Source organism: Myotis davidii, unplaced genomic scaffold, assembly GCF_000327345.1.
Source record: "Myotis davidii unplaced genomic scaffold, ASM32734v1 scaffold38, whole genome shotgun sequence".
Lineage (NCBI taxonomy): Eukaryota > Metazoa > Chordata > Mammalia > Chiroptera > Vespertilionidae > Myotis > Myotis davidii.
The window spans coordinates 1,862,856-1,875,033 of NW_006291383.1; the positions used below are offsets into that span (position 1 = coordinate 1,862,856).

The 12,178-nt window shown below is 37.3% G+C and overlaps 1 protein-coding gene across 6 annotated transcripts in view; it reads right to left on the bottom strand.

The window, feature by feature from the left end:
* Positions 1 to 12,178, bottom strand: part of WDR7 (WD repeat domain 7) — a 288,252-nt gene that overhangs the window by 246,066 nt on the left and 30,008 nt on the right. For all 6 annotated transcript variants that reach the window (XM_006764456.2, XM_006764458.2, XM_006764460.2 and 3 more), the window contains 8 exons: positions 9,155 to 9,329; positions 7,497 to 7,573; positions 6,522 to 6,641; positions 4,953 to 5,098; positions 4,490 to 4,592; positions 1,950 to 2,106; positions 1,489 to 1,737; positions 524 to 744 (listed from right to left, as the gene is read on the bottom strand). In XM_006764456.2, the coding sequence (XP_006764519.1) occupies positions 524 to 744; positions 1,489 to 1,737; positions 1,950 to 2,106; positions 4,490 to 4,592; positions 4,953 to 5,098; positions 6,522 to 6,641; positions 7,497 to 7,573; positions 9,155 to 9,329 (1,248 nt within the window). The remainder of the gene's footprint in view (positions 1 to 523; positions 745 to 1,488; positions 1,738 to 1,949; positions 2,107 to 4,489; positions 4,593 to 4,952; positions 5,099 to 6,521; positions 6,642 to 7,496; positions 7,574 to 9,154; positions 9,330 to 12,178) is intronic.

Below are 12,178 nucleotides of genomic sequence, written 5' to 3' on the forward strand. Positions count from 1 at the left end.
CCCAAAAGCAAAGTGGAATCTGATTTCGGTCCTTATCTTTCCAGTTCAATTTTAATGCTCTCACTACCTGAACATGTATCCAGAAATAAAAAGAATGGATTTGTCTGTTTTTAAAATGTAAATAATAGTATCATACTGCATCACACACAAATGTTCCGTGTCACAGGCCATACTTCTACATGCAGCCACCTGTGGCGCAAACTGACTGAGGAACTGTGGAGAGCTCCGCGTAAAGGTATCAGTACAGCTCTACAGTGAAGAACGACACCATCGGGTCACTAGGGTTATTGTTTTACTTTCTGAAAACTATGTGCATCTTCTATTTCTATGTACCCAATAGTAAATAATCATAACTTTGCCTAAACCTTCCATGTTACCATCATTTAGTTTTAAAATAAAAAGGGTTTTAATTCTCTTGTCATATGGTCTTTTAATGACTCTAGGCTCCACTCATGTTAAGCCTGATAGCCACATGACTCAGCTCTACCACACACAGTAAATCAATCATTTCTGACCAACTTACACTACAGTTTTCAGGTGGAACCAGGAGCTGGGTAATCTCGCCACCATGCACACAGAAGATATGTTTCATTTCTCCAGAAAATATGTCCCAAATTATCACCGAAAAATCCACACCTCCAGATACCAGATATCTTTGATCATAACGAGTTGAGACCTGATGAGGATATAGCAAACATGTGACTTTGTTCCGATGACCACGGAGTGTTCTGTGAGGTGGCCAACCTGTGAATGAGGGTTTGGATTTAAAATGGGAAAATAAAAGTCTTACGAAGTTCCAGCAAATAAAAGTAAACATGTCAAAATAGCTATAAATTTTATCAAAGAAAAGGTTTCTGGTTTTATCTCCTAAAACTGCTCTGTCCAATACAGTAGTTACTAGCCACATGAGACCACTGAGCACATGAAATGTGGCTACTCCAGACTCATGTGTGCTGTAAATGTAAAATACACATGAGATTTCAAAGACTTAGGACAACAAATAATAATGTTAAGTATCTCACTGAAGTAAAAATAGTTTTGCTATATTGAATTAAATAAAATATATTATTAAAATTAATTTTACCTGCTTCATTTTCACATTTGTAATGTGGATATTAGAAAATTACATACATTGTTACATATATATATTTCCACTGGACAGTACTGTTCTAAAAGATTATCAGTATTAATAACAATAAAGTTCATTATTTAGTAAACCATAGAGGTTAACTATTAATAAATGGAACTCTTAATATGCCTCAAAGAGATAAAATTGGATACTTCTTTATTCACAGTCATTAGGTGGTATTAATCCCAGGAATAGGCACTGAGTCTTTTATTATCTGCACATTAAACTCTATCAGCCACATAGCACACTAACAACTACACTGATTCATTGTATATGTTAAAAACAAAGCCTGCCGACACTGTCGCTATCACGGTACAGAGCTCTCTGACGCTTTAGACATTGGAAGGTCGTCAGTATACCTCTTCGGAGCATGTGTTCCCCTTGCAGCAGCTGTACTATGGCTGTCTGCGTGGCAGGTACAATAATGATGCTCCCATCTTCGCGGCCACAAACAAGTCGTCCATGTACTGGTATGTACACACTTGCGGTTACTTTAAGAGGTTCATCACTATTGGGGATCACACTCAGCTGATCTATAATCCCAGCTGGATAAGGATTGAGCTTATCAAATGCTTCTTGCAAACTAACAGAAGTTGCGATTTCGAGCCCTGTGGAAGTTTGGTTTTGTATAAAAGAAAAACATTGAGCATGTTAGAAAAAAATTTTAAATATTAAAATAAGCATGCTTATAGTTGATTTAGTAATATACCAAAAAATAACTGACATCAAACATGATTCTAAGAAGAAAATGAAATGTGACATAATGAATTTGTTGTTCAGTGGTTAGTATTTAGGCTGTGAAATTAAGAAATTGCTGTACCTGATTTACTTTTCGCTTCTTCACCTTCCTGCTTCTCAGGTGTGTCTGAGATTTTCCAAATATTCAATCTTCCAGAAGAGTCCCCCTGAATTAATAATTTATGGAAGTATTCCCTGGCTCCATAAAAGAACCGAGTAACAGGAGGACAAATGAGCAACTGGAAAAAAATTGTTCAAATATCTTTAGCTTTTTTAATCAAAATATTTCACACATTAACATTTTTTTCAGATAAGGATGTTAAGTACTTTGCCCTCAGTACCAGAGTAAGAAAAAGAGTTTATCACACCCAACAATATTTTAATGTAATTTTGTAGCATTGATGTACATGTCAATTAACATTCAAATCCAGCCTAACACAAAGAAATAAAAATTATATAGCCTCTCTATAGAATTGTATTTTTATATTTTTGTGTTTTATAAAAACTGATCAGTCACCACAACAATACAACTTACTTAACTGCCTGTTATTAGATAGCTAATATAAAACATGATATTCTTTACCAAAATGAAAAGTCTCCACTCAAAGGTCAGAAAAGGAGAACTGGCTAATCCTAACTTTTTGCCCATTCCTGATTAGTCACTAGTAAGAGCAGAAAAATTAAACTACCAAGCTGTGCAACTGGAGGACTCCATTTGTTTAAAAATGAGTATATTCTTCAGCCAACAATATAACATTTCATTTGATCACATTTACATAATCAATTCAAACACAGCCTGATATGTTGGCTATAAACTACTAGGAACAAAATATATTTATTAGGGTCTTGTCTATACTTTCACTTTAAAACAAATTATTTTTCTGCTTAAGATCCTGTGTCTTCAGTGAGATCACTTATTTGAAAAATTTAAACAGCAGTAGAATCCTAAAATTAAAGTTTGGAGTATTCATTCACAGATACTTGAATGTTAAAACATAGAACATTATCATAAAAAACAGTAATAAACAGACTTCAGTCTTGGCAATTATAGTCAAATAATCTAATTAATGTATTTGGTATTAACTATTTTCCTAGAAAACACTACCCTGCAGAAATATATATATTAAGCATAATCAATTCTGAAAATTACTAAAAGTTTTCATCGATAGCATGCTGAAACAGGAGAAGTTGCTACAGCAGCTGTAATAACCAATACTCTATATTTCACCACATGGGTATCTAACACCAAATAATAATACATTTGATTTAAAATGTACTGGGGAGTTGATATTTTTTAAAAATGGAATGTGTTTATTTTGTTTTGTTTTGTGTACCTTTTTTAAAAATCATTATCCTTTCATTTTACTGGAACTGATGGTCTAGGTCAGTGGTCAGCAAACTCATTCGTCAACAGAGCCAAATATCAACAGTACAATGATGGAAATTTCTTTTGAGAGCCAAATTTTTTAAACTTAAACTATATAGGTAGGTATACTGTTATTAACTTAATTAGGGTACTCCTAAGGCTTAAGAAGAGACACACTCAAGGGGCCAAAAAGCCGCATGTGGCTCGCGAGCCATAGTTTGCCGACCACGGATCTAGGTTAAAGAGCAGTAAGTAGCCCTAGCCAGTTTGGCTCAGTGGATAGAGCGTCAGCCTGCGGACTGAAGGGTCCCAGGTTCGATTCTGATCAAAGGGCATGTACCTTGGTTGCAGGCACATCCCCAGTAGGTGGTGTGCAGGAGGCAGCTAATCGATGCTTCTCTCTCATCGATGTTTCTAACTCTATCCCTCTCCCTTCCTCTCTGTAAAAAAAAGAGCAGTAAGTAGAAGTGTAAGTCAAGAGAAAAGGATAGGTTATAGAAGATCTTAGTTATATGTGCACATATAAATTCTATATATTCAAAATATTCATGGTAAATAATGATTCCCTTTCCCTCATCATCTCTCCACATAAAGATGGGACAAAATTCTCAGAACAAAAAAACTGTGGAAACCTAGAAATAAAGGAAACTTTATTTCCAAAAGCAAAGCTTCTTTCTTACTAGTGAAAACCCAGTACTAAGAATTGGAAACCTATTACTTGGTGCTGTTGTAAATGTTAAGAAATCATAATAAACTTTTTTATAGAGAAAATTTTCTTTTATTATTCATTTCTAAAGCCTAATGATTTAAATCACTCCATGGTTTTTGGGAGATACTGCAATGCCTTGTTCAAATAATGAACTGTAATTAAAGAGCATTATTACATGATGATCTTGCCCTTCTAAAAGGGCATTCCATCTGTTACTGTGTTGATAGCTGCATAATAGCATGAAATAAATTTGCACCATCAACATGAACTTTATCAAAAAGTCATTTCCAGTATATAATCAGCATTAAGTCATTTGTATTCTCAGAGAACGGTGATTGCTATATTATAGTCATACTATGTAAAAGATATGCAAATATTAAAATCGTGCTTACAACTGACCATGTAAAGTATTTCACAATGTCTAACATAGTGTCTTGAATTATATTGAACCTTTCAAATGATTTGCTACCAAAATACACCAAAATATATAGTTATAAAAATATTTCAACATAACTATCAATTATAAATGATATCTGAAAATGTTTACCTCTTTATCTGTTCGATCCAAGAGGCGATGTTGTACAGGAGGGATTAAATTTTCAACTGCTTTCCCCACATCGCTGCGGAATGAATCACTAGCTGGAAGGCAACTAAAGTGAGAAAAATACATCATTCAATTAAAATACTGACATTAAACATTTTGTCAGGTCATATGATGGTTTTGACATGAATGAAAAATGAGTTTTTAAATTATACTTAAATTAACTTAGCATTAAATAATGAACACCATTAAAATATCCTATTTCAAATAAAATACCCCTATATTATACTTAGAAGTTAAACTGGAATTACTTATCTAACTTAAGTTCTAGGTGACTTTTTTAACCCATTTAAAATTTTTCCCCATATTAAATATTTATACTATATGCATTTTCATACATCCAGGTTATACCCCAAATTCAGAATCTTTTGCTTTTGATTAAAGTCCTATGTTATCATTTATTGAATACCTGGCAGGTAGTTTGTAAATATAACTTTGCCCATTTTCAGTCCAAACGATTACTTTATCTGCTGATACAAAGTCACCTCCCGTCCATGCCTGTCCATTTTCACTGGGGCCTGAACACAACAGGGAGTAGTCTCCAGCATCAAATACCTACAAGGAAGAAGAAATTTGCAATCTAGTCTGTGCTGTAAATTGCCTGGTGGTGATAGAGCTGTTGGAGGCAGACTACCTGAGCTGTAATCCAACAATTCCACTGCCACCTTAGAGCCTTCGTCAAGCTATTTTTCATCCCCTACGCCTCAGATGCCTTACCTACAAAACGTGGAAAGTAACAATTCCTACTGCGGTCGGCAGCCTCTGGGACTGCTGCCCTGATCCCGACTCCTGGTATTGAGGTCCTTGTGTAAACCCCTCCCGAGTGTGGGCTGGGTTTTGTGACTGCTTCTAGACAATTGAATGTGGCAGATGGGATGGGATCTCAGTTCCAAGGTTAGGTGGGTCTTGGCTACGCATTCCCTTGTGTGCTCACTCTGAGGGGAGACAGCACCCATGCTGTGACCTCTCCTTGGAGAAGCCCACATGACAAGGAAGAAAAGTGTCCAGCCATGTCAGGAGGATCTGAGGCCTGTCCACCGCCATGTGAGTAATCTTTGAAGCAAACCCGCTCAAGGTGAGCCTTATGATGAGACAGTAGTCCTTGCTAACACTTCACTGTAATGGGTGAGAAACCCTGAGCAGGTAGCCAGCTAAGCGGTGCCTGGACTCCTGACCAACAGGGGGCGTGGTGATACATGCTTTAGATGGGTGATGATACATGTCTGTGGTCTAGTTTGGAATGCTTTTTGTTATGCAGGATTAGATAACTAATACATCTCCCCTCTGAGTTGTAAGGATTATAAGAAGTAATATAGGGAAATCTTTGGTACAAGCAATCAAAGCATGCTGACACCTTTTGTATTATGAAATATTAAAGTCAGCCCGGCCAGTGTGGTTCACTAGTTGAACATCGATTCCCAGTCAAAACACATGCTTGGGGTACAGGCTCGATCTCCATCAATGATTCTCTCTCATTGATGTTTCTATCTCTCTCTCCCTCTCCCTTCCTCTCTGAAATCAGTAAAAATACATTTCTTTTTTAAAAAGGGAAATGTTCAAGTATAGCAATGTGGAAGCAATATACTCCCTCAGCAGCTCTGAAATGATGAAGAAAGACCTTCCTGACTCCAAGAAGTTAGGACAGAATGGCAACTGGGAATAATAACAACCTGCAGATATGTCAAACGCAGAAAACTCGCTGCCACTGCTTATGTTATACTGACAAAGATAACGACTAAAACAGCAGCAAAAGTAGAAATTAAAGTCAATAGAATAATAATCATTAACTGAATCATTCTATAAACAAACATTCAAAAAAGACAACTATCCCAACACCTCAAAATATAATATTAAAATCACACATGAATACCAAATGGTTAACCTATTCTTGCACCAAACTTTTCCTGACATTTCTCTTTGGGAGTCTGATAAACCAACAGGGTAAAAATGCAACTTCTTACTTATGCAATGATCTTACCCGCCAGTATTTGGAGCACACAACCAAAAGTGACCTCTGTGTGAATGCACAAAAGGAGATGCTCTGGCAATTCTGACAATAAATTGGTTTGGATTCCTCCTCAAATACTGGCTCAGTATCCTGAAAACAGAAAGATTTGCAAAATTTTAGGAATGGCTTGGTTGTCAATTAAAATTATCAAACAATGATAAAGAAAACAGATGAACTAAAGACATCACGTGATGGTCATGATTTTCACCCCTCATGTAAGAACAACAGCAGTAAAAAGCAACACAAATGCATTACAAAAACATCTGGGCATCTCTGCTACAAAGGTACTCAAGATTAAAATACTGATGAGAATCAGAATACTATCACAATAACAGATGATAAAAGTTTTGAGTAAACCCTAATTTTTGTAGCTATATGTGCTTTTTACGTAAAAAAAACAAACAAAAAAAACTAATCAATTCCTCCAGTTTCCCACAGATTCAATGTCTAAAAATTCCCTAGCTGAAGAGACTAGCATCAATTATTGTCAGAAAATTAATCTCCTTTCTGATAAGAAATATAACAAGGAAATCAAGCCCAAAGAACAGAGAGGGGACTAAAATTGGGGGGGGGGGCTTTATATATTTTTGTAATGGTTGGCTTTATTTCTTTTTCCCTAGAACAAACTACCTTTTAACTTTTAACTTAAATAGAAACAATTGAGGAAAGTCCTACCGCTTCTACACATTTCTCTACACCCTATCCTGTGCAATATATTTCTCTAATTCTATCCTTGATATGGCAAATGTGTACCATGAAAAGGGAAAAACTTAATTCCCTTGCAGAGACCGCATTGTAGGGGATCTTCTATACCATGTCAATAAGACTATTATAAAAGATTAGCTTTCCCTTCCCCTTTAAGAAAAGAAGGCACATATCATTACTAAAATTTAAGACTCCATGAGAAGAAAAACAGAGAAATTAATCCAGTCTCATTTGTCTCACCTGCATGCCACTTATTTCAGAGGTAACAATCCACACCTTCAAGATGCCCGTCACCGAGAGTGCTACCACAGTGTCCTCTAAGCCAAGAAGGAACAAAAAGTCAAGGTTACAATACAATACACTGTCTCTCTCTCACATCGATGCTTTTCTCCCTCTCTCCCTCCCTTCCACTCTCTAAAATCAATGGAAAAATATCCTCGGTGAGGGTTAACAAAATACACTGTTTCTAAACAGTAACACGGTCACAATAGTAATATGGAACAGGGTTTGCTTTAATTAAGTAACAATATGTTTTACAATTGGCATAAAAACATAATTCTATATTTCATAGAATAACAGAAATCATATTTTTTAAAATATATTTTATTTATTTTTCATAGAGAGGAAGGGAGAGAGATAGAGAGTCAGAAACATTGATGAGAGAGAAACATCGATCAGCCGCCTCCTGCACATCTCCCACTGGGGATGTGCTCACAACCCAGGTACATGCCCTTGACCGGAATCGAACCTGGGACCTTTCAGTCCATAGGCCGATGCTCTATCCACTGAGCAAAACCGGTTTTGGCCAGAAATCATATTTTGAAGCATAATAGAGATGACCCAAAATTTGGAATTCAAGGAAGAATTTTTTTCTAGCTTCTTGAAATTATTTTTTACTAGAGGCCCAGTGCACGAATTCGTGCACGGGTGGGGTCCCTCGGACTTGCCAGTGATCGGGCAGCGGGAGGGGCTGTGGGACATTGGCTGGCCATGGGAGGTTGGCTGTGGGAGTGCACTGACCACCAAGGGGCAAATCCTGCATTGAGCGTCTTCTCCCTGGTAGTCAGTGTGTGTCATAGCAACCAGTCGACAGTCATTCAGTCATTTGGTCGCTTAGGCTTTTATATATATAGGTTTGTAATCAAGATTTTAATAATTTCAAATGTTCTTGATCACTGTGTTAACAAAGAACTTTTATCTTCAAAATTCATAATTTTTATTTATCATAAATAAGCAGTCTCACTTTATCTTCAAGGCACTTGTTTACCCACTTTCCCACCTACCTTGCCTACCTTGATCAAGCATATCAAACTCGTGGCCAGTGGGTGGCTCGCTGCCTGTGAGTTTGACATTCTTTTTCTAGACATTTTATTGCACATTACACCCTCCAATGATCATGATCAAAAGAAACACATGATATAAAACCCAAATTCATAAGCTTTGGGTAAGGGAGCAAACATACCAGGAACTTTCATTGAATTTAACTATGCATAATTCCCTTCCTTTTCATTATCTTCACATAAAATAAAAACACTTTCTATGCCTCGTAAGAAAGTGACAAAACCAGGCCCAAGAAACACACAGGTGAAATTATGGTTCCTCCCATCATTCCTGCAAGGGGTTCTGCTATTCGTCCTCCCTTTCAGAAAATCACCTCCACACATTAAGATTGCCCAAAGCTAGTGATCGATTCCATGGAATGGAGATAATCTAACACTTTAAGCCTTAATCCAATCAAAGATTCCTTTCTGAAAGTAGAGACAGACCATAAATTACTAGCTATTTCTTAAATAGAAAAATATAACCAAATACATTAATATATGATACATAATGAACTCTACAGTAAATTAGCCGTTACGTCACGGAGTTGAAGTCCTTACAGGGCACCACACACTGACCTTGTGTTCGGTGGGATGGAATAATACTCATGGAGCTAATCCAGTCAGGAGATATCTTCGATACTAAGGAGTATAACACCTCAAGGCTGGTGGCATCCACAACAAGGATTTCAGGATAATGGCCATGGCATAAAAGCCTTCCTTCTCTCTGATTTCCAACAGAGAACTGATAGAACTATAAGGAAAAAGATTCACGTGCATTCATCAAGCTTATTATGAGGCTCAATTTCTTCAGTAATACTTCCAGATATATAATATATGGCATGTTACATGTAATATAACATATATATATTTTACATACCTATGTATACACATACACACATCAAGTTATGTTAATATTTTCAAAATATCTACTAAATATTATTATTTTCCTAACATCCTATTCTCCCCTTTGAACTACTTTGGAGAATTCATAATGATTCTTTTTTTAAAAAATATATTTTATTGATTTTTTACAGAGAGGAAGGGAGAGGGATACAGAGCCAGAAACATCGATGAGAGAGAAACATCGATCAGCTGCCTCCTGCACACCCCCCACTAGGGATGTGCTCGCAACCAAGGTACATGCCCTTGACCGGAATAGAACCTGGGACCCTTCAGTCCGCAGGCCGACGCGCTATCCACTGAGCCAAACCGGTTAAGGCCGTGGTCAACAAACTGTGGCTCGCGAGCCACATGCGGCTTTTTGGCCCTTGAGTGTGGCTCTTCCACAAAATACCACGTGTGGGCGCACAGACAGTGCGATTGAAACTTCGTGGCCCATGCACAGAAGTCAGTTTATGGCCTGGGCGAGTCTATTTTGAAGAAGTACTGTTGATATTTGGCTCTGTTGACTAATGAGTTTGCTGACCTCTGGGTTAGGGCATAATGATTCTTTTTTATCTTCCTGCAACATCGAAAACAGGACTGTTGAATGAAGTAATAAAACACCTGAGTAAAATCAGCTTGACATTGCCCAGCCAGCGTGGCTCGGTAGGTGAGCACCGACTTATGAACCTGAAGGTCATGGTTCAATTCCCGGTCAGGGCACATGCCCAGGTTGCAGGCTCGATCTCCAGTGTGAGGTGTGCAGGAGGCACCCAATCAATGATTCTCTCTCATCATTGATGTTTCTATCTCTCTCTCCCTCCCTCTTCCTCTCTAAAATCAATAAAAAAAATATATTTTAAAAAAATCAGCTCCACAAATCAAAGCAAAAGAAAAACTTAGGTGGGTCATAAAAATAATACAAATTTTAGATGACTGGGGAATATATGGATAAAGGATTATAATAACTAGATATAACCAAATGAAATTTAGAAGTAAAAATGACTGCTATTCAAACTATTATAATCAGAAGTAAATTCTGATTAATGTAAGTGTGTTTGTTATTTCAGACTAGAGTATGAGACAATTTTGTTAACCAGTCGCATAGTACACATTTACACTTTGTGGGAAAAAATAGAAGAACCAATACAATCACGATCTGCATGTCACTCATGCCAAGAATAACTCCAAAGGATAAGGTTGGTTTCCATCAACCAAAAAGCAGAGGAAGAATAACTTTCAAAACAAGACCAACAACTTATCCGAGGACCTGTCATCCCTTAGCCTCAAAAAATCGTGATTCTCTTAGTAGAATGATTTCCTTAGAGGATTTTTAGGAGGTAAAGACATCTAATTTCGAGTACTACTCCCCAAGGATTGGACCTTATACAAATAAATGAGGACAAGCTAGACACAGCACCAAGGGCAATGCTGTAACCACTCCACACCTGGGACATCATTAAGGAGCCCGGGTCCAATCTGCTCCCACACCCATAAGCCCTGTTCTCAGAGCTCAACACTGCATGTGAAGAATGTAGAGTACCCTGTACAAGAAGGACCACAACTGCTTAAACTTAAGCATTGATCAGATCAAGGAGCACATTAAGTTAATGCAAGGCAGTACCACTAACACTATAAGAGAGGGTGTAATAACATGCAGATTATTGAAAGAGATGCTGCTAGACCTCAGAAAATTGATTCAAAACATGACACAACCTGGAGGTCCTAGGGCCTGCCAGGCACTCACATATAATGTGACTGTAGGTAACCTTGACCCACATGAGGGGAGGGCATGTGAAGGAGCAAAGGATGGGGGCAGAGAAGCAAACTCTGTCATTGCTCATCCCACAGCAGCCAGGAGAGCGATGTGCACGGCAGTCACTGGAAGGAGCTCTCTCCTGAGGGCAGGGGAATTGCACCATCTGCCTAACTAATGCCTCTCACCTCTGGCTTTAAAGTTATACTCCCAAATAATCTTTTCAACGCTAATTTGGCTTCTTAGACACTTGATACTGGCAAAGGAAGTGTCCTTAATGGAGAAACAAATTTTCCACATATTAAAAAGGGATGCCCCCACGTGATAATTTCGTAAGTTGTCATTTCCTTGTGGTTTCTAAGTGCCAGTGTCTTCAAGGTTCACCACTTCTATGTATATAAAAAACAACTCGCTTCTGGACCTGAGAGGTGACGATCACACAGGAAACAATTGTCACACACTGGTGAACCTGCCAAAAAGCATCTTCTACTGATAAATGGCTGCCAGTTCAAATGCAGGAGGCCTAATACGAGATCTGAGAAAGTAGGCACTGAACAAATGTTGAGTAAATAAAGGTAATTTTTCCTAAAATGTAAACCAAAAGTTTTTAAATCATAAAATTATGCAATAGTGAAAATACGTATATCCAATGACTTCAAGACATTTATATGTAATTTTTCTATTAATCTATAAAGTCAAGGACTACATCATTTTATTACCCCTTTTCTCTCTATAAACCTTGATGGTTCTTCTTCACATGACAAAAAATACATAATAGATGGCCTTTAAATAAAAAAGCATATACTCTAACAGTGTTGAAAAAGATATTTTTCAAAGGCCTTTGCCAGGGCAAGAAATCATACAACAGATCTTTATCACACTATTCACCAGCCTCCCCACAAACATTTTCAAATTTCAGTTGTATTCCTGCAACAAATTATCGTGTTTTTATTTGGTTTGTT